The sequence below is a fragment of the Vidua chalybeata genome, chromosome Z (genome assembly GCF_026979565.1).
Source record: "Vidua chalybeata isolate OUT-0048 chromosome Z, bVidCha1 merged haplotype, whole genome shotgun sequence".
Lineage (NCBI taxonomy): Eukaryota > Metazoa > Chordata > Aves > Passeriformes > Viduidae > Vidua > Vidua chalybeata.
The window spans coordinates 33,447,394-33,470,492 of NC_071570.1; the positions used below are offsets into that span (position 1 = coordinate 33,447,394).

Consider the following 23,099-nt stretch of genomic DNA (forward strand, 5'->3'; position numbering starts at 1 on the left):
AGGCTCTTTTCCAACCTAAACAGTTCTATGATTCTATGACATTTTTGACTTGGCAACCATTTGGATTTCTTCAAGAGTCTGTATGGTGCGGAGTATTCCTTTCTTCTGCTTACAGGAGATTGCCAAAATTATCTGAGTTCTTACTGCATGGCTTTGCTAGTATCAGGAGAAAAAACTGCAATTTTGAAGATAATCCTATGCTGCATGTCCCCATCTCATAGCAGGGGCCACACATGGAAACATCACTCACTGGTGGTGTTAGTCATTAGTCATCAAATTCTCTACCGTAACTCTTTGTTGCATGGAAATGTTAAATAGTTTATATTATCCATCTGTTTAAATAAGCAGCAATATATATCACTTGTTGCTCTCACAGCACAGAGGTCATTGCACCTGTAAAAAAGCTGTTGAGTCTAGGTAGACAAATTTAAAGCTTGGGTTTTTAGCCCACTTCCAGATTAAAGTTACAGTTTCTTGTATTTCCTAACGTAGAATGAATGAAACCCCAGAAAAAAACCTGCTTGCAGATTGTCAGTCTAAAAAGCTATGGTGGAGAATGTATTTTAAAACTCATTTGGCAGAGCTAGATGGGTTAGTTTGGATCCAAGCAGAGCTGTTATCTCCAGGATAAGAGCTTCTGCCAACAGCAGCTTTGTGTGCAAGCTAGAGGGAGTTTGACTGCAACAGTATGTGGTAATCCAGTGACCTAATAACAGATGATGGTTCCCAAATTATCTGTGTTGTCCTCTCCCCATGTGGCTCATTTTTTTTTCTTAATTAAACAGCTGGCATGCTCTCTCCTGTACCAAAACTATTTTATCCTGATTTGGACAATGGGGGAGCAAGTGTAGTGGAACACCTCTTCTACCAGTGTCCATGTGATCAGACTAGCACCTTGGCCCTAAAGGGGGAGATGCTGCAGGCAGTTTTTGCTTTGACTTTTCAAGGTAAGTATTGTAGAGAGTGCTGGACTCCAGGACAGTTCGGATGGATAGAGACGAGAGATCTCTGAAGTCAGGTCTTAGAAGATGTAGTTTATTATAAAGGGTGAAGGGCCTTGCATGGAGGTGCTAGCCGCAACTTGTGGCAGGCCCAGGGAGAGAGAGGGAGAGAGGGTTCCAGGTGAGGGTCCCAGGAGGAAGTTCCAAGAGAGCGTCTGGTCCCCCGGCCACACCTTATCAGGGGGCTTCAAGGTGGGCTGGGACAGGACTTGGGCCAATGGGGTTACAGACATCGGATACTTCAGGGGAGGGTTACAGGTATGGGATGAACCATACATTGGGGGGTGAGACAGGACATTCCATTTGACCTTTGGACCTATTGATAGGTAAAGGGCATTGTTTAATCAGAAAGGGGGGGATTGCTTTCAATCTGGCTATACTATTGTTTTCTAGTTGTTCAGTAATTAAGGTTTGGTATCTCAAATCTTGTTCTCATCTCAATATCTGCATTTTCTAAATCTTTGCCAGGCAATCATATTTATAAGGCTTTCCTATTTCATCTTCCCCAACAAGTATGTTTTAAAAAATATTTTAAATTACAATGCTAAATGCATGATGCCATCAATAGTGAGAACAGTTGGCAGAAATGGGTGTGGCCCTGAGGATTATGTTTCTGTAACAGAATCAGTTTTGGCTGTAGCTGGCCTGGGCACTTCCCGGTCAGCACCTATCCCAGGATGAAAAATAGGGCTGCACAAACCTAGCCAAGAGGCACTGCTATTCTGGGGATGGCAACCTGTTTGTACTGCTTAGACTTGGGACAAAAAGGGGTGATGAATCTTGCACGATGTAACTTGAGTGGCTCTCCTACAAGTCGTTGGGAACATTGTATATATCCAAGGTCACATGGAAATACAGATGAGATCAGGAAGGCGACTGGTGTTTGTGCTGGGACTGACGGCCTTTATTGCAGAGAGATCATAGGATAAACACAAGTGAAAATAGGCTTTAGGCTGCTTTTGGTACTCATGCTCCCAAATGTGCCAGTCAACCTCTGCTCTCAAACTCTGATTTTAATTTTTTATGTTGGGATGGGAGATTGAGTGAAACAGTACTCAAAATAGTCTTTAAAATAGTATTTTAGGTATGTCTGTTTGCACAGGACCTATTTCTTCACTTTTGCAAATGCTTTAGACTAGAGTTACAGAATTGGTTTTATTGTGTTCCTGTCCACATAAAAATTGAGGACTAGTCTTCTAAAACTAATGAAAAGACGTGTGTTACTGAAATGCTTTGTTTGGCTGTAGCTGTGCATAGTATCAAGTACCTTACTTTCAGCAGATGAAAAAATAAAGGGTAACTGGTCATGGTGCAAGGCTCAAGTATGGAAGCACTTGTGCATCTACCTGTATGTGTTCCTAGTATTCTTTTAATATTGTTATTTAGACTTTTTATGGTAAGCAAACAAAAAAACCCTGATTTCTCTGTGATTTGCTTGGAAGTTAGGGCCAGTAGTAATAATGCCAGTATTGTGAACTGGCTCCTTTAGGACTGAGCTGAAAGCAATACATTGCAGTGCTTTAGTTCTTATAGTAATGTTAAAATACTAACTTCAAGGGTTTTTTTTTCTATCAGAAAAGAGGTAAGTGTTGTATTCCAATTTTCAACAGAATAAAGTGTTACTGTTTATCTTGCTCTACGGTAAAAATTATATCGATGTGAAATTATTTTGGCAATGTACAGCCAAATTGAAGCTGGAGGATTAAAACCTAAAACCCCATTGCCCACTGGACAAGTAGTATTTGTTTAGAACAGATTGATTATAGTGTTGATATTGAATTGAAAGCTGAGCTGTTACTAGTAACAGGACTTTATGCCCATTGCTTAGGAGGCAGCTTTTGCACATCAATTGCCTTTGACAACAGGATGCAGCTATCTTAAAGAGCCAATTGGTACATAACTCTGCCTTTTCTCCCTAGTTCAGCCATTTCCCCCCCAGTTTAGTTCTCCCATAGATCAGTTCCCTGTAGGGCTGTTCAAACATCAGAGCTGACACAGGGAAGATAGATACAGTCAGAGTAATTGGGATATACCGTCCCTTTGAACAGCACCTCAGGTATACCCACACACTGAAGGCACTGCAGTCCTGTATCTTTTTCCCTCACTGGAAGGGGAAGAACTAATTCTGAACTATTGCTTCTTTCTTTTTTATTTTCTGCCCAATCAAAATAAAACTAAAGGACATATAATAATGCAGATTTACCTGGGATCATAAATATGTATTTATGAAAAGGAGGTGATCTCATTAAAAATGCAAAATGTGTTGACAGGCATCAAAGTCTAAGTTGCCTTTTTTTAAATTCCTTTAATTTTTTTTTTTTGGAGAAGCCCAGCTCATGAGTGACTCATGAATTCTTCTGTGGTTCTGTATTCCTTTTATAATACAGTTTTCTGTTTGGATGTGAGCCTGCTGTGTTTAAAAGTACATGGGAGATACATTATCTATATTTCTGGTTTGCAGGCAGTGTCTTGTTGGCTGATGCCTATAGCTCTGTGTTTATTCATAGATGCAGTGCTTCCAGGTACAAAATAAGCTGCTGCACTTCCACGTAATATTTGCATAAATGTAAGATTGTATATGATGCATATATTGTGGCTCTTTTGTGCTCAGAACTGCAATTTTTAAACTGTTTCTTATATTTTCTTGAATTCCAGAGTTTGTACTAACTGAAATATGATGAATCACTCTTACACAAAGCTATTTGAGTAACAGCATTTATACAAACTAGCTTTTATATGAAGGCATTTCTCAAGTTTCCCATAAGAAGCAGAAAGGGAAGAGCTATTCTGCAGACATTTATAGATGTAGGAGAAAGCTTTGAAAATCTCTGAAGGGAGCCTTTCTCTCTGCTGTTGCCTAGTCTGAGGAGGGAAGAGGTGTCTGGATTGCTTAACAGGACTAGAACAGGGATGGCAGATCACTTACCTGTATCACTTATCACTGTGTATCTGTCTAAGTGTTTAGTTTCAGTTGCTTTATAACATTATGCAAGAATCTAGCCTGAATGTCTCAGCTTGTCCATTCTCTTGGAGTATCATATTTTAATATGGGCTTTTATCAAAGATGCTCAGATGCAAACTGTGTCTGCTGCAAGTGTGTAGTAGTGACTACTGCACTGTCCTCTCCTCAAAGAAAGGTGACAGTGTGTATTTACTGATGGAGTTGGAGGGTGAACAGTTACTTTGGCACTCCATGCATCTGCCCAGCTTCATAATGGAAGACTTCACAGTCTTAGACGAGGGGGTATTGTCTCTTGTAAGGATGTCCTTGGGATATCTGTAGAAATGGAATTTTCTTATTTTACAAATGTGCCTGGATTCTCAGCTGTTAATGCCTAATTCCAGGCCTCCTGAAAAGCTTTGCCCCTTCTTTTCAGAAGAACAGCCTTTGCATAACTAATATGAAGACTTCAAAACGCTGGTGCCTCCTGTGCTTTCACTTCCTTCCACCCCTGCCTCATTAACGAAACCACCTATCCACAGTAGCTCCATATCTACTCCTTCCACCTCTGAAATCCCAAAGCAAACCACATACTTGTGTACATGGACTTGAATGTGCTTAAGCATTCCTAAATCAGAGCTTCTTGGTTTGGGAAGAATTCCTATGGTTTGTGGCTTTTGGGACTTTTTGGGTCAGCAGACTTGCTTTGAAGTATGAGTTTTCCTAACGGTAGCCAATAATGGATCCAAATACTAACTGTAACCACAGCAGTATTCTGTGCCTCCTAGAACAGTAATGCCATGGGGCTCTTCTGTGCTGCTCAGGCAGATACTATAAACCAAAGACACACATGACTAATAGTAAATGCTAAGCTAAATAAAGTAAATGCCATTTACTTGCTTGCTTCTCAAACTTGTATCAACTACTAAGGTCTCTCAAAGTAGAGATTTATTTCAAGATAACTGACTTTCTGCACCTCTGTTTTGTCTCCAGAGTCTTACTTGGAGAAACTGAGAAGTGTTCTCATTTCTCTGTGTCTCACAGGGGAATTTTGTCTCTTGGAAACTATTTTCTCACTGTTCCGCTCTTAAGTTAATGATGCTGTGAGTCCATTAGGGTTGCAGAGACAGAAATAAGAGTGAAAATAAGTGTATCTCTAAAAGGAAGGTTGTGCCTTTGGTTCTTTAGGACAGGACCCCTGTAGGAAATGCAGTTACTGGGGCCTTTTGGTATCAGGAGAAAATCTATTTTTGAAAAGAATCAGAACAAATAAATTGGTACAAGTAGTACTATTACTTGGTGGGGGAACACCACCACAATCCCTCCCCTCTCCAGATTTCTTCCTTTTGACTTTGATTTTTGAATCATTTTTGAATGATTTTTGAAGTGCAGGAGGATTTCCCATACTTTTAATAGGCAAAGTTATTTTGCAGTGCAAAATTTCTGTATAATTGGATTTTGGAAAAAATAAGAGAAGGTATTGAATGAAAAATAACCAAGGAGTTTTAGGTATTGAAACTAAATATCTGAAATATGATCTTGGTTGGTGAACTGAGTAGGTTTTGGTAGATTTAAAAGAATTTTGTGCCCTTAAAGTGGAGAAGTATTAGCTGTTAGGAAGTTTCCTTGTGAAGCCACATGATTGCACCTCCAGAAGTCCATCTAGGAAACACAAGTCACTGTACTTCCAAATTAGGTAGGCATGCATTTATGTAAATTAATACTGCTCTTGTGAAAGAGCGAATGCTCAAAAGCCATGCTAGAAATGTGGAGCAGCAAATAATTCTCCAGTTGCAGAGACCCTTCCATTCATGTCTGTGGCTTCTTGCAAGAAGCCACAAAGTAGCTGTGAGTTTCTGTTCATTGCTTGTATGTATTTTTAGAAATGAAGTACTAGACCATAGATTAAAAAGAAATTTGTGTTCAGGATGTGTGTGGCATAGAGGACATATTTTCATTATGGCGTAAACTAGTAGGGGAAAAAACCTGAAGATTATTTAATCCCAATAAAAAGAAGTCTTGTGAAATCTCTTTGCACTTCAAAAGGCATGAATGATGCAAACACAAGAAGCAGCAGGATGGGGGAGTGGAGAGAAGCTGGCATGGTCAAAATACTGACAGGAGCGTGTCTCTACCACAGCACTCGGGATGCTCCTACTGTGTTCATAGGCTCACAAATTTGTTCTCAGCAATATGTGAAATGGCTGGTAGGAGGCATTTCAGTAGTATTAACCAGATGAGATTTCCTAAAGTTCCTGTGGTTTTATAGATCACAAGTTTTACTTACACACTTTCTCGTTTCTAGAAAAGAGGCTAGGGTGGGGAGACAGGGATTTGCTTCTGGTTTCTTTCTCTAAGGCCATCCTATGACTTCAAGGAGGAGTAAAGGAACCTCAGGTATGCCATAAAGGAGGAGGTTCTGTAAATAGCATGAAGCCATGTTAGTCAACAGGGTCAAAATAGAAGCAAGAGTTAATGCAGCGTGGGGCTAGGACATCTCCATATTGTGCATTTAATGCTACATAAGGGCTAATACTATATAAAGGAAAGTTGGGAATACTTCCAGTATTAACCTTGATTTACATTTAATGAATTATCAGCAAAAGCTCCTCCTCTCCTTGGCTGCTGTATTTTCCTGCAAGGACCTGATGGCCTGTTGCAGGCAGACATGTTGCTGCTGTCTTTCTAAGAGCAAGTCACAGTAGTGGGAAGAAGAGTGGCAGGGTAGTACAACTCTGAGCCTATTAAAAGCAGCATCAGTTTGAAGTTACCTGCTTAAAAATGGCATTTGCTATTGCAGCAGCTGGTTAATAAGCAATTACTTTCAACTTAACCAAAAAAAAAAAAAAAAAAACCAAAAAAAAAACCAAAAAAAACCCCAGAAACCCAAACCCAAGTGTAACCAGCTGCTATTTCTGAAATAAAACTTTACAGAAGTGATTAGTCAGCCTAACACTTATCTGTGGTATCATTTCTCACCCTTCTCACACCTAGTTTTAGAACTCTGTAAATATATTTGTTAGTAGAAGGTGCAAAAAGGCCTTCGGCCACTTCCTGTACAGATAGAGGCGCTGATGGTGTGAAGAATCACCTATAATTTGTAAAGTCTATAGCTAAGTGCTTGTGCTCTGCAGCCGATAGAACAGCTCCAGATCTTCTCTGTGATAGGAGATTACTCTCCTTTACAGAAATCAAGCTTTCACATAGATATCTGTCCTGATTTAGAGCAAATTTGGGAGAAAACCTTCAAAAGGGGCCCCCCAGAAAGCTCCTCCCCCCAGGGAAAAATTTCCTCAAAGGGAAGTGCAAAAACCCAGTTTATTTAACAGGCAAAGCACTCCCCAGCACAAAAATGAACAATACCAGATGACAAAACTCATTTGCTGTTCTGAAGAGATGACAAATTCAGAATGTCTCTCCTGTAGGTGGTCGCTCTGTTATTGGGCCCTCTGGCACTGGAAAGGCTGCTGCCCAGAGTAGGCCCCCTTAGCTCACCAAGTATGAGCTTGGGAGCAGGTTCGAACAGTTCCAAGAAAAGGGAAAACCAGTCCAGGGAGAACTCCACTGCCTCACCTAACCAAACTAACTAAAAGCAAAGGAGGGCTCTGTTCTGCTCTGTCTGTGCCCAGAAAACACAGTCCCAGGGCCGAGTGTGGAGGAATGAGTGCAGGCTGATAACAAACTCCCTGCTTCTTCTTCTCCCTGCCTTTGCTCTCAGAGCCCTTCTTGAAGACACAGACTATAGTATCCAGCATAAACAGAACACATTACTGGGGATACGAGCATCATAACATCACCCTAGGACAATGTCAAATCCAAATTTCTTGTCTGATACTTTGTCAAGCAGAAAGAATTTGAATACATGCTGCATAAGGGCAAAGACTGCTTTATTGATCATTCAGTGCACTGAGCTGGCATCCTTCCAAACTGGCATTTGCATGCCTTGCCCCATTTTCTTCTTGTAAATAAACCTTCTTGTAAGTAAACCTGTTTTCTCACATATCTGCAAAAGGGTTGCATAATCCTTTTTTTTTCCCTACTATGGCTATACACCCTTTGCCAACTTCCAAAAGTGTTTATATGGAAAAAAAACTTCATTGCAGCAAGGTATTTTAACTGCCTTCAGGAAAACTTAGTAGGAACAGGGAAAGAGCAAATAACAGCCAGTATTAAATAATCAGCCAACTCTTCAGGCTATCAGCATTCCTTGCACCTTCCTCTGCTCCATTAGGCACTTTGTAGTGTTCTGGTCTACTGTTGGTAAATCCAGAAACACTATCACTGTAAGTCCATTAAAACACCTTTTGTTAAAAGAACTTTGTGTGACAGGTAATTTTTGAAGTGGTTAAATGGTATTTTCCCTAGTGGTAAGATTGAAGCCCAGAGAAATATGCAGTGCCCATCAATTTGAAGGGGAAAATTGTTTTTCAGTTTAGGCTTAGGTGTAGCTTCTTTAGAGTTTGATTCTACCCTGACCTTGCTATTAAAGAAAACTGTTTATGGATGGGGTTGATGTTTTTGATGCTTCATTTATAGCTGAGAATGTCAGCATGCCAAAATTATGATGTAAGTTACTAAGAGAAACATTCCCCAAATGTTTAACTTTGGAAAGTATCACCTCTGCATCTACAGTGTCTTCTCTGTGCCTGTATTTATATTGTGAATGTACTGTTTCTCAAAGTTAGCCATGGCTTTTGAAGTCAGCAGTGGCTTTACCAGGAGTTTGGTGTGCTTGCCTGGGTGTTGGTTTCTACATTTCTCAAGACTATCAGCTAAGGTTTTGTCTTCGCCCTGAAGTTTCTAGGTGTCTCTGAGAAGATGTACTTGAAATGTTAAATTTAACTTCCAAATGTGCTGTTTTCTCAGTGAATACAGTAACCATGGTGCTTTCTTTGGTGATAGGATTAAGTTTCAGAATAAATTTGGTTATGTTTACAGAATGTATTTAGAGAAAACTAGAGAGCTAGACAGATGCAGACAGCCAGGTCCTAGACAGACCAGAGAAGAAACAAAGGGTCTTGGATTAGATTAGATGGGAAAGTAATAAATACGGCAAAATGAAGATAATACATCAAAAACATAGATATGCACAACAAAAGCAGAGCTAAGGGGAACTCACATGGGAACTTTCAATATCCTCCAGAGTGGTAGCATGGTTAATATGCAGCTGAAAAGGGTGAGGAACACAGCTCAGTGAAGTATACCAGTGACAACTGAGAAATGCTTTCGTTACATCAAGTTAGTTCTGATACTTATCTACAGCTGCAATGCTATGGTAAAAGCTGATCATACTAAAGGTGACTGGAATGGAGAATGAAGTTAAAAAACTTGTCAGCTCTATGTAGAGTAAATGTAAACTATGTTGTATAAGGCTTACCTGAAGTTCATGTTGGAGTAAAATACTAGTTTGATTTCCACTGGATTCTTTTTAAGCCTTAAGTAGCTCTAGTATTACCAGGACCTTTATCCTGAAAATACTAATTTGTCATATTGGTACAAATGGAACAATATGATGGTGCTATATATAAACTGATGTCCAAAACTATCAAACCCTGCCTTAGCAGCCTTAAAAGTATACCTATAGCACCTAGAAGAGCTGTGAATATTACTTCAATAAAATTTCAATCAACTCTTTGAAAAGACCCAACACAATTTTACTGCATCTATGCTTTCTGTATTTTTAACAATTTTTTCTTTTTCTTTCAGCTTTATCTTCAGGCAAGAATGAAAGGAGACTGGGCAAGACTTGTACGTCCTACTATACAGTTTGGTCTTATTGCTGCATCTATCTATGTGGGTCTCTCACGTGTTTCTGACTACAAGCATCACTGGAGTGATGTTTTAACAGGACTTACGCAGGGCGCAGTGGTAGCTGTGCTCATTGTAAGTAATTCCTAAGGGCGTGGGTGTGTGTGAATGCTGCTTTTATGAACAGCACCTTAGAACAGCAGGCTCTGTTCACAGGAAAGCAAACCTGTATTTCTAACGCTTCAGAAATTGCTGAAACAGGGAAACAGCTCCTTGAACTGGGTGTAGCAATAGTACTTTGGGGAGTGAGGCAGGCTTTGGCCCAATGGATAAGTGGTAGTTTTAGCCATTGGACAACATGAAATTGTCTCTGCTCAATAGCTTTTCAAATAGCTAAGATGGAAATGGTAACTGCAATCCAGATATGCCTCTCTATATAAATCATGCTTTTTGCTTCTAGCCAAATTTGAAATCTCAAGTACAATAGCAGAGAACATAATATAATTATGTTTTATAAAGTAAACGCGGGAAAAGGCATTGAAGAATAAGGAGAGCACCGAAGTGCCTGCCACCTAACACAGTGTGTATTTGCAGTCTGACAGGAAACTCAAAACCCTTCACTATTTCTTGTGTGCATTCCTAGTACTAAAAATGTGTTCGCAACAAGGAACCTGTGAAGCTTAGCTGTACTGATGAGTATATGAGTCTGTTTCCCAGGAAACAGACACTTGCCTAAACTTGTCACAGCAGGCCCAGTTGACTTAGTGACAACAATTGTACTGGGTGTTCCCAGAGTGCCATGGCTAATTCATCCATAGATAGATTAGGGTTTCTGGAGCAATGGGAGCGAACCAAGGTCATACTGAAGGATTTGGTGACCAAGAACTGAGGCTTGGCTGTGAAGACCCACCTCCACAATAAATGCTTTGTCAGCTTTCTCAGGTCAGAAGGGTTCAAGACAAAGCTGTCTACTAGTTGCAATCAATAATCTAATCTTGGAGCAGCTCTGGGAAATCATACAGGCTGCATTAGCTGTTACTAAATGGCTACATGTTGGCATAAGCCTACCCCTCATCTTTGTCCAATCTCTTTTTTCTAAGAAACAGAGTACAGAGAGTAAGAAACACCAGAGATCGAAGAGGTGAGGATACTTTTATTAGGAAAACAAGTTTAGTCAAGGATGTTGGATGATTCAGAAGGTGCTTGGTAATACAAGAAAGAGTAGAAAGTAGCATTACAGCGAGTGGAGTTGAAAGGTCAGGAAATTATTTTTAAAAATATACACTAGCACCAGCCACTCCCCCAGACTCCTGTCTGAAATAACCGATGAGTTCCTCTCTAAAAACAGCAAGCTGAGGTTAGGGCACAGCGGCTTAGCAACTGCAAATAGATCACTAAATTGAACTGAGGGAATCTGACATTAAGTGGAAGCTGAAACTCCCCTGGTCTGTGGCTAAAGCAGTGTGCTGGATCATCAGCCAGCTGCCAGTGTGGTGGGAGATTGTTTCTTCTGCCATGGACAGTGTTCCATAGTTCTCAGGGTTGCAGTGGGAGGGGAAGACACAATACAGGAAGGGAAGGGATCATGTGAGGCTCTCACTTATTGCACTCCATGCAGCACTGTGCCCAGCATATCTGCTATGGGACTTGGTGAAATGAGCTGTGGAAGACAGCAAGCTGCAGAATTGGATCAACCACCTGTCTTGTAGTGAAGGAGATGCCTCCTAGCTGTGAAGAAGTGAGGTGGTATGTTTAAAGGACTGCAGAAAAGGACTACATAGGGAGAGCTGGCCTTACAGCTGCTGGGTCCAGCTAAAGCACCACCTCTCCTGTTCTGTTCTAACTAAACTATAGGGAAAAAAAAAACTAAACTTGCATTGTGGGCTCTGAAAAAGCACATTTTGCTCCTTTATTTAGAGCTGTTCAAACTAAGACTGTTGTAATGAAGCAGTGCCTGGTAAGGCAGTCAGTTAGCACAAGCCTTAAATTTGGCTTAAACCATCAGTAGCTAAATGGTCAATGACAAGGTGAAAAAGCTAATGAAAGAACAGACATCTGGATTTTGTACAAGACGGCCCTGCCGTTTTCTAATCTTCTAAACTGATTAAGCTTTTTATTAGTTCTGATAACAGGATTTGCCTGCTGCAGAGCCCTTGTTTCAAAGACTTGTGAGTGCTGGAATAATTTAACACTGATTAACATAACACTAATTTTTTCACTTAGGTTGTGTATGTGTCAGACTTCTTCAAAGTCAGAGGATGTACATTTCAACCAAAAGAAGATTCCCATACAACCCTACATGAGACTCCAACAAATGGAAATCACTTTGGCAGCAATCATCAACCATGAAGAATGACCCACGTTACCTATATTGCTCTGAAAGAAAACAATTTCAGAAGTCTAACTTTGTATTTTAAGTAATTGCCTTTAAGGGACTGCTGCTGCTCTTGGATGCTCACTTAACCTGTATATAGTAACATCTACCACAGTTATTGTACACCTAACTTTAAATTTCTGTTGGTTCAAGCTCTTGCTTAAAAAAAAGCTATTACAACTGTAAATTTTTATTGAAAACTGTAACAAGTTATATTACATACACTGCTGTTTGTACATGCCCTGTTGAATCAACTGTGGTTTAAGTAAACACCATTAAAAGGAATTACTTGATATGGAAGCCACATGAGACACTGATGAATTTGTTCCATCATGTCAATATAGTTTCTGGAAGACATCTGCTGTTACAGGTAAAGGCTTGCAGCAAACACAATATCTCTCTTGATTTTTGTAATCCCTATTAGGAAGGAAAAATATTAATATATAAGAGCCTTAACTGACACAACCACTATTTAAAGTACAGTTATAAGCATGTCACAGGTTATTAAATGGAAGTCATTGTACATTCATTTTTAGCCACCCTTTAAGTTGAACTTTATTGTAATAAAGATGTTATCTGGAAAGATAACAGCAACGGTGCTGTTTACTATGATGTAAACATGAGAAGTTCACATTATAAAACTATTCACCTTCAATCCTCACTAGCTGTGCAGCCCCTTCCCCCATCACTTTTTCTTCTAAAATTGCTTAGTGTACTGTGAAAGTGAAATACATACCTTCTGCAAACTTATTTTCCAGTTCTGTGTTCCCAATGGCTTTTGCGGCCTGGCACATCTGCCGAAGCAGTTCTTCTAGATGCCTCATGCAACGAATTATGCTACCTGTATGAAAGAGCAAGGGACAACTTTGTGCCACATCATGTAACTGGTCCTGAATTATTCAAATAGTTCCTTCTACAACCCTATTCAATTTATCTAGAAGCCAAATGTCTTAAACTTAGTTTCTGTTTGCACAGTAAGTTTCTCTGTGAGGCATTTCCTTGAAGCTGTTTCCAAATGCTTGTCCTTTCTACTGTCTTTACAGTCTCTAACTAATACCTAATCACACTCCTTTCTGGGCTGTTGAGTAATTCCTAGCCGATTTTTTTATTTCAAGTACTTGTTAAGACTTCCTCAAAAACCATGAAGCATTAGGCGATTCACAACATAGCTGCTTCAAGAACCTACCGCAGGTTTACTTTGGGATTGTTTTTTATAAGCCTTAGTTCATTTGTTGGCAAAAGCAGTAAAACAGTAAGTGATCTATGTTACTACTCCTGAGCTATTCAAGAGTCCATGGACCACTCTACCACACCATTGCTTGGTTACAGCTCCTACACTGCAACCTAACACCAACTTGTGATTTACTATGCATTTATCTCCTCTTTGAATTTTCCTCACAGCTTAGCCCGAGTCACTGCTACAAATTTCACAAAACAACGCTAAATGCTTCTGCTCCTCTGGCCACAAGCAAACTGTATCCTGTTTGGTTATTTCCTCCAGCAGCATCTCCGTCAGTCAAAATTACTGTAGGCAAAATAACTGTTATTGGGTAAATATGGGATGAAGGGCTTGAGAACTGCCCAGCTGAGAGGGATTTGCAGGGTGCTGCTGGATGACAGGCTCTATATGACCCATCAATGTGCACCTGCAGCCCAGAAAGCCAATTATATCCAAAGCAGTGTGGCCAGCAGGGCAAGAGAGATGATTCTGCGCCTCTGCTCTCATGAGACCCCACCTGCAGTGCTGCATCCAGCTCTAGGGTCCCCAGCACAGGAAGGACATCAACCTGTTGGAGCGAGTCCAGAGGAGGACCACCAAGATGATCAGAGATGGGACAGGTCTCCTTTGAGGACAGGCTGAGAGAGTTGGGGTTGTTCAGCCTAGAGAAGAGAAGGCTCCAGGGAGACCTTATTGTGACCTTTCAATACATGGAAACATTCAAGGTCAGGTTGGATGGGGCTCTGAGGTACCAAATTTAGAGGAAGATGCCTCTGCTCACTGGAGGGGGTTTGGTCTCTACAACCTTTCTATTACCCCCTTAAGGCATAATATCTGGGGGGAAAAAATCAATATGAAAAGAACATTATTCAAACCTCTTGGGAAAGTGAGACATGATAAAGTAATGCTTCTAAAAAGCATTCATAGGGCCTCCCTAGGCTATGTCAGTTTCTACAGTGAGAACAGTTTGTGTAAGAGCAGCAGTTTGTAAAACCTGTTGCAATTACACGAGATGGAAAAACCCACCCACAACCTACTGAGCACAGAGCACGCACCAGCACAAGTGACCTGAGAGCAGCTGCCCTGAGCACAGCTGTGCTGCACTGTGGCAGGCCCTGGCTCAGCTGTCAAAGATCTTGCTTGTCTCCACTTACAAGGCCGACCCCGACAACCATTCCAGGGAGTACTCATTTACAGGCAGCGTAGCTGGGCTTGTTGCTGACATATTTTTGTGCCAGAAAAAGAAAACTGCAATTTTAAAATGAATTATTATTGTTTATACTTCCACGAAGCAGGAGTTGGTCTGCAGTTAACAGATAGGATACTTAACTCAGTTTAGTACTCTTTCCTAATGGTTTTAAAAAGCTGCTTTTTTTTTTATTTCTTCCCAACACACATTTCAGCTTAAAGACAAGGTATTTTCATTAGCAAATCAGTGCTACTCCACTTTGTGGCAAGCACACTTGGAACACCCAGGCTTATTTTATATTCTGATTTTCTTTGAAATCACTACAGTTACTTGGATAACCAAGGTAAACTACTGTGGGATTTAGGAACACCACAATCCAGTTAAGGTACACATAACCAACAATGGATGCCTGAAGTATTTGCTTTTGGATAAAGCACAGAAAACCAGCCTACTGAAAGTTAAGGGAAGAATCATATTGACCCCTGTTACAAGAGATGACCTCAAAACAGGCCACTAAGATCTAATTTTGAGGAAGCTGGCACTATTGAGTACAACAAAGCCAACTGTCTTAGTATGAATATGGTAAATGGAAAATGTCACTGCCCAGTCAGTGTATCCTGAACATTAAAGTGTCAATGTAAAACATAAGCTAGGTGCTTTAATGTTCCTCATACTCAGGGTGCCTCCATAGCAAATGGAAGGCTCAGATACTCATTGAAATAGGAGGAATCTGCTGACTGCAGAAGCAGACTGCCAGGATTTGTGTGGCTCAAAAGCAACTTTCTTTAGAAAGTTCCTAGGTATATGCATTGGATTACATGCACAAATTACGTGCATGAATTCCCTTGTTATATGGGAATCTGCAAAGAAATCTTCTTTGCAAAGAAGAAGACAGCATCTGAGAGAGGCAGCAGTGACAGTAACAACTTCAAAAAGGAAGATTTCTAGGAGTGGTGCATCCATCCTACTCTTCAAAACTTCCAACAGGCTGGTTTTTCATTCTGGTTTGGCCTTTAGTGTTGACCATTCTTACTTGACAACCCTTTGGATAGTTTGTTTTTACAAAATACAAGGGCTGTAAATCATCATACTTTGAAAACAAAGTATTCTTCCTCAAGGGGCAGTTTCTAGTACTCCAGTTTTAGGAACCAAATTAATCCACCTGACATGTTATATCTAGGCTTTGCAACTATCTCCATTGCACTGCTGTGCAAAACTATTCAAAAGAGAGACTTGGTTACCACTTCTCACTTCTGTCATCATTAAGTCAGCAGGAAGAACTGGTTATACGAAATAAATAAAAAACTTCACTATAATGAGGACAAATGCAAGAGCTGTACTTCCTGATGACAAGCATTTGGAACATGTTTTTTTTCCCTTTAACTAGAAAAAGTAAGCATTATCTTTTGTTGTAATGCTTAGAATTTATGAGTTTTATAGAAAGTTTTTAGAATACAGAGATATCCCTTTAAAAAAATCTTAGATTCTAAATCATCAACAGTGTGTAAGTATAAATTAAAATATATAGTAAACAGATTTTCCCCCACTTGATTTTGGCCACACAAATGCTTGAATACATCTGAGATTACGATAAGGTTATTCATCAGTATTACCATACCCTGTTGTAGAATCACCAACTCATACCTTCCAAAGAACAACCGATTAGCCTACCTTCAAAGACATCTGTCATTTTGCAGATGTGAGCAAAGTTAGCTCCATTTGCCCATGTATACACAACATCCATTAGGTTGGGTCTGAAAGAATTCAAGTAATTTTCTTCATCAATTTCCAGTTTTGCTTCTGCTGACACCTTGGCGATTCTTTTTGCACACTCCTTTAAAATAAAATATTTTATATTTATAATATACTTAACCAGAGTAAGAATTTAACTGACAAAAAGACATGCACATTATTAGATGCACAGTTTCTTTTTAGTGTGAAATTACTCAGAATCAGAAAGTAAACCACTGTTTATATGAAGTCTGCCTACACTAAGAATCTACAGTGTAGCAAGCAAGCTTATAAAACTTTTAGATGCATGTCCTAAATTAGCATAAAGATTTCTTGCAAACCATATAATGTATTATTAATTACACATTGCAAAATCACACGCAGTGCCAGCTGAATTCACTGATGATCCAAAATTAGGTCTTTACAGTGCACTTATTACCTGCATTTGCCGAAGTGGTCCTGCCAGCTGCTCAGTCAGTTTTGGCATTTCACTGGACTGAAAAAGAAGACGTTAAACAATCTCAAGTGCTCCCACACATTTGCTCTATACCAAATTAAATGCAAAACCAGAAGTTTAATGTGTGATACCCTACTTTATTCCAATAAATTCTCAAACGTGTTGCCAAACACTACAATTACTGAATTCCCCAAATGTTTGTTCCTCAAGCTAGATAAGAAAACAAAATCTTTCTGTATAGTATACCAACATTATGAAAAGCAGCACCTGCTTTCTAGATACTTCCAAAATTCCCTCTATTTAGCTGTATCATAGTTTTGAACTGACAAATGACCTGCCATTAACTACTTCAACAGTTACAAGCTTTTCTTTAAGAATACAAAATGTTTTTAATAACTTAAGCATCAGTGGCAATATACAAAAATATGGCTTTTCAAAATACAGGAACATCTTTATGCCCTAGCTGTTTAGACTCAAATACTATTGTTGAGTGAATCCCAATATTCTAATTAACAATGGCGTACCTTGGTTTCCCTTCTTCTAACAAATGGAATGCATTAGCATCTGCTGCTAGTGTTTTTTTCCATATTTAGAATCAACCTGAGTGATACATTTTGCTACCTACTTGCAAAAATATTTCATATGGAAGTTTATTTTTACTAATTTTCTGGGTCAATACTAATCTTGTATACAGTTTGCAGGTGGGAAAACAATAACATCTGGTATTAAATGCCCATGTTTTTGCCTTTAAAAACAAATGATCTGTTTTTAACAGCCTTTCTGGTATCAATTCCATGTGGTACTGCCATTTCCATAAATGCTCAAGGATACTGACCATGTAACAACACAGACATTGAGGATTAAATATATGCTCACCCCAGAGTGTAGTGTATTGTTGAGTATCTTCTTGAGATAATCATTCTACATTTTCAATTACATGGACGTATGTGTGTGTATTAATAGCAGCACATATGCTGAGAATCTCTTGATACTGCTTCATTGCAAGAGGAAGACTGCAATTTAACACAACCTTTGGAGTGTCTCTCATGAGGAAGGAGACTTTAGCATTGAAGCTGAAATGTTTTTGCTAAGTTCAATGGGAGTTCATGTCAAACACCTTAGGAAGTAATCAGAAATGTCCAATGGCTCATACTGTTATGACCAATTTCTGCAACTGAATTAAAAACAATATTGTTAGAAGACAGGAATGTCTTGAATTGAAGAAGTAACTCACATTCTCTTGAAACACGAAACAGCTAAGTAGTGCAGTTGCCTGTTCTGCAGACAAATCATTGAAGAGACCATTGAACATCATTTCCGTCAGGAGTAGTTCATCAGCACTAAAATAAAGAGAATGAAGCTTAGAGGAAAGACTTACTGATATGTAATTTTTAAATGAACTATTAATCTGTTTTGTGAAGCAACGGGATATGGGTTAAAAAAACAGCATCTTAATTGTACGGGACACCAAATACACACACACACACAAATATATTAGCTTTTTAAGGAGAATGCTAATTAATAAGAGACTGCAACAGTATTTTAATGAAACCAAAAGCACTTACTGGACTACAATAAACTCTCCTGACAGATCATATGAATAGTTTAGTCAGTTTCTATCAGACAGAATATCAAGAGATCAGAAAGAACCAGGTAGTAAGGTAACTTACGAAAAGGACTAAAACTAGTATTGTTGCTGCTTAGAGAAGATTCAACTGGATATTTCCAAAATACTGAAGAAAGGAACAAACTTGCTTCAACTTACTTGAAGAATAAAGATTTAATCATGAATTATAAAAGTACCTGCACGATGCAGATACAAAATCCATATTTATTTGGATAAAACACCTCTATTTTTAGAGTTAATTAAAAAATGCATAGGATGGGGGAAAAACAATATATGATTTTTTTTTTAAGAGATGTAGAACTCAAACAGTTCCAGACAGTCAGAAAGTAGATAAAACTCAGATTCACCTTCCCCACTTGCTGATATAGCAAGGCAACTAGTTATCAAACAGATATCGGTAGCAGCTTTCAAACTTACCTGTAAGACAAGGAGTACAACCGTCACTGTGACTTTTAAAAATATAAAATCCTATCAAAATCTGAGTTACACTGTAAGATATTAAAATCTCGTTCATGATTTTTTCACCTTTTTCAATATATATGTACCTGATAAATGTATTACATTAAAATGCATCACTTCACAGATTCCTATAGAAGCAATTTTGCTCTACAGTAAACCTGTCAGTGACTTGGTAACTGCTGACAATCACTGCTACACTCATTTGGAAGTGACTGTACCAGCAGTCCTAGTTCAATGTCAAACATAGAAATGAAGACCTTCCCCTCATACAATATACAACATTAAATGAAAACACAAGCTATTACCTAAGCAAGGCACAAAAATAGCTATCATTTTGGCATTTTCATGTCTACATTTAAAATCTATTGTATTTTGTCCTTAAGTTGCTACTTTATTTACACTGCTTGAATCAGTGTATTACCTTTATTACACAGAACAGTCTTTAAAGAACCCTTTTTCTAATGGTCCCAAAACTTTAAAAAATAAACATAATGTACTAATTTTAGCAAGGACAATAAAGTGTATATACACAACAATGAACAGTTTGCACAGAAACCAATTACCTGCTGATTTCACAAGCAACCCGTCCTTTCATCTCAATAACATCTGATGACGTGGCAAACCCCAGTCTTCTCAAAACACGCTTGCGGCATTTGAGCTCATCCATTTGCAGGACAGTTCTGGCTTTCTTCAATTCTCGCTTTGCCACTTTAATATCCATAGCAATCTGGGGGAGGCAGAAGGACAGTAATTACACCTTGCTTGTTCAACAGATGTTTAATAGATTGTTTAATTTACAAAAAGGCCTCAGAACAATGGTATATGAACATACTACTTGACTAGTTGACTTGCCTAAGTATTCTAAGAGGAAGGTTTAAAACAAATTTAATAATAGTAATAATAGTAAAAAAATCAGCTCCATTTACCTACTGAAAACTCTGGTAAGCCTGGGAAGTGAAGCTATTTACCCACAGTGGGAAAAAAACCAAACCAGCCCACACTAAAGAGACAATTCTCTGTTGAGAAATGAGCAATCATCTTCTGAGACCTATACTAAGTCTCAGCTAACCAATTCAATGAAATGAATTTCAATGAAATGAAATTCAATGAAATGTAAGCCAAAGGCATTATTTTCTGCTATTAGAACTTCTCCAGTGGCTTGCAGCTCATCACAGTCACCATCTACATCCTTACAGCAGACATCCTCGCAAAAAGCTGCTCGGTCCATCAGGTCTTACCTCATGTAACTCTGTGCTGCCCATACCAGAACCACCTCACTTCTGTGAAGTGGCTCCTGGAGAACCTGCTTTCTCAAGCAGCAGAGAAACATGAGAACTGGTTTTATGCACAACCGATTTCAGTCTAAGAGGGTACAACTCTGTACAAAATAAGTAACTGCATTGCTTCCAGGCTAAGAGTCAGCTCAGGAAGCAGCAGCACAATGATTTCTCTGGTACGCTCCTCAAGCTAATAAGCCCCATCAATTCAACTTAGGTTTGTACAAATATATTAAAAATTATCAATTAAAACTATCTATGAAGACTTTTCCTACACTGCACTGTGCTATGTCTAGTCAGTGAAAAAGACCACTGTAACCTTCTAATTCCTGAAAATTTACTCTGAAATTTTCTTTTCAGACATACTTTGCATCTGTACCAAGGAAGGGCATACTACCAACTCAGCCATTTTGTTAGTGAGATTCAGTAATTTTAAAAGAGTTGATTTGGACTTTGCAAATAAAAAGAACAGCAAGTAAAAGACAACCTCCCCTCGCCCCCCCCTCCCCGCAGCTAAACACAAAATAATTTGGTTTGTATCTTTACCTGTGCTTTTTTTTCACAAAGTTTGTATATTGTTTCCAAGTTTGGATCATTGTGAAGAGGATGTGAATACATCCTATGCTCAAATGCCTCTATTTTTTGGATTACTTTTTTCAACCCTTGGTCTTTGATGCCCATGTCATCAATAGGGTCTAGTAAGGGCACTCCATCAGGAAACCGTTTCTGTACTTCCTAAAATGATGAAAAAAGATTTTTTTAAAGATAAGTAACAGTAAAATAAGCTGGCATAACTATAGAGACACAGGAGGCTGTAATGTAAGTTATGTGATGTTTCAGTAGTTTTCAAAATCAGTTTAAAATTACTTGACAAGGAGAAACAACTGATAGACATTGTGGCTTCCAAACCCTTTAAAGAATAAGGCTGAAGATGTGACAGAAACTTTACACAGATTTCTTTAGAACAAGTTTCCTTGGGTTTAAGAGTACCTCACTTAGCAGAGCAGAGTACTTACACAGCCTAGTGGAACTTACTTGTACAGATTTTAACACACTTTGCCTGTTATCAATAGGCCTCAGGTCTTTTGGTATGTAGAGTCGGACACTGCTGATAGCTGAGACAAGATGCACCAAAATAGGAACAACCTATCAAAGAGAGTGTAGTAACTCATAAATAAAAACATACCTCTTATTAACAGTCCATAGCAAAACTTTTTCAAGGGAAAAGGAAAACTTAGAGCTCAAGGACATAGCAGTGGGTAAAGGAATATCAGAAAGCAGTAAAATGCTGCTAATGACCTAAAGTATTCATAAAGAAGAAAAGTAATTGTCCAAATGGGAAAATTCTAAATACAGTTACGTCTGGAGAAAGACAAAACAACAGCTTTTCTATTACCTTGAGTCTTACCTGCTGGAATACCTCTTCTGATCCAAACCAGACAAATTATTGTCATATACTTAACTAAGAATGCTACCAGCATAGAACATCAAGACAGAAAATACATCTTCCTAAGTATGAAAACCATCATGACACCATGATGAATCACTACTGCATTTAACTTCAAGGTTTAAATGGAGTTTCTGAGAACAAATCTGCAGACAAATTACACTGCCTTTGATCTGAAAATTGTAACTGTTTGTCTTGATACAGGGTTTCAAATTTAAAATTTTAAATAATGCAAGTATTTTTACTAAAAAAATTCAATTTAATTTTAGAATGAGTGAGTTTTGCAAAGTTGTCCAGAGAGGTGGTGGAGTCACAATCCCAGGAAGGGTTGAAGAAACAACTGGATGTGGCACTTTGTGCTATGATGTAAGTGAAAAGCTGGTGTTCAAAGATTAGACTAAATGATCTTGAAAATCTTTTCCAGCCTTAATAATTTTCATAAGTAAAAAAGGAATTCTGTTCCCAGAGGCAAGATACTGCTAAAAAAAAGCATCTGTCAAACAGGACTACTGAAAACGTATTACTTTAATTTATTAAGAAGGCAGAGTTAGGTGTACAGATTCTTTCTCTTCCTTAAATGCATCAGTCCCTCTTTTACCAGAGTTTGCAAATGGTTTGGAAATGAAGATTTGGGAAAGTTTATAAGGAACTACTGAGAATAAACACATGTGACAAACCTGCATCTCTCCTCTCTCATCAGGTCTGGCTGGTTTCGCAGACTCAGTAGCAGAATTTTTTAAACTGTCTTTGCTGCAGTGCAGGAGCACTTCAACTACATACAATGGGTCCAATTCACTGGAATTTGGCTGTTGAGGGTGCAGAAAAAGAGCAGGTCTGTAGCAGTTATTTTAAAATACAGGCAGGAATGAATGAAAAAAACCACATGATTTCTCCAATATTAAAGGTAGGAATGAGCTATGTCTCTCACAGAGAGAGTGCAACACTGCTCAGTGTTGCAGTACATTCTGAAAATCCACACTCTGGTGAACTGATTGGAAGATCCCTCCCACAAAAAAATACACTTGAAAAAATTACCCTCCCCCATCCTCCCTTGCCAGAGTAGCCTGAAGTCTGCTTGATGCTTCAGCTGCATCTGCATTTTCTTCTACATGTAACTCATTCGAAGGAAGCCAATATGTTTTAAAACTGTAATGCATATTTGCATCATGCTAGCAGTACCGAACTTTGCATTTGAAGAAAAAAAAAAAAACAAACAAAAACAAAATTTAGGGGATCTCTTTCATTTGCAGGTTTGCAGGTTCAAGTTTGCATGCACAACAAAGACCACAGAAAAATCTTTTAAACAAAACCAACTTGTATCTGTGGCAAACAGAAAGCTGCATCTTGCAGGCTGCATCTTTACACAACCCAAGCTGCACCCATAACATCTGGCATTCATTTAAAAAACACAAACATGTAGGTGTGGTGATTAAAGACTACTGTTCACAAGGCCATAACCTTTTTTACACACCACTTTAAAAAACACTGGTAATAGTTATTTGGATGAATATGCACTAGGGCTGCTCAAATACACTCCTACTACAAACAAATATTTTTAGGACTTTGAACAGAACTAAGTTATAGGCCTAACACAAAAGGCAGACATCGTGTTTTAAAATACCATGTGTA

At 38.8% G+C, this 23,099-nt stretch overlaps 2 protein-coding genes across 5 annotated transcripts in view; one reads left to right on the plus strand and one right to left on the minus strand.

Annotated features, from left to right (window-relative positions):
• PLPP1 (phospholipid phosphatase 1) overlaps positions 1-12,364 on the plus strand; it is a 63,948-nt gene extending 51,584 nt beyond the window's left edge. For all 3 annotated transcript variants that reach the window (XM_053968897.1, XM_053968899.1, XM_053968900.1), the window contains 2 exons: positions 9,649-9,825; positions 11,914-12,364. In XM_053968897.1, coding sequence (XP_053824872.1) covers positions 9,649-9,825; positions 11,914-12,039 — 303 coding nt within the window. In that variant the 3' untranslated portion in view covers positions 12,040-12,364. The remainder of the gene's footprint in view (positions 1-9,648; positions 9,826-11,913) is intronic.
• MTREX (Mtr4 exosome RNA helicase) overlaps positions 12,239-23,099 on the minus strand; it is a 43,017-nt gene continuing 32,156 nt past the window's right edge. For both annotated transcript variants that reach the window (XM_053968895.1, XM_053968896.1), the window contains exons 19-27: positions 22,148-22,276; positions 21,059-21,169; positions 20,570-20,758; positions 19,310-19,473; positions 17,895-18,000; positions 16,643-16,699; positions 16,144-16,306; positions 12,801-12,905; positions 12,239-12,481 (exon numbers count right to left, since the gene is read on the minus strand). In XM_053968895.1, the coding sequence (XP_053824870.1) occupies positions 12,429-12,481; positions 12,801-12,905; positions 16,144-16,306; positions 16,643-16,699; positions 17,895-18,000; positions 19,310-19,473; positions 20,570-20,758; positions 21,059-21,169; positions 22,148-22,276 (1,077 nt within the window). In that variant the 3' untranslated portion in view covers positions 12,239-12,428. The remainder of the gene's footprint in view (positions 12,482-12,800; positions 12,906-16,143; positions 16,307-16,642; positions 16,700-17,894; positions 18,001-19,309; positions 19,474-20,569; positions 20,759-21,058; positions 21,170-22,147; positions 22,277-23,099) is intronic.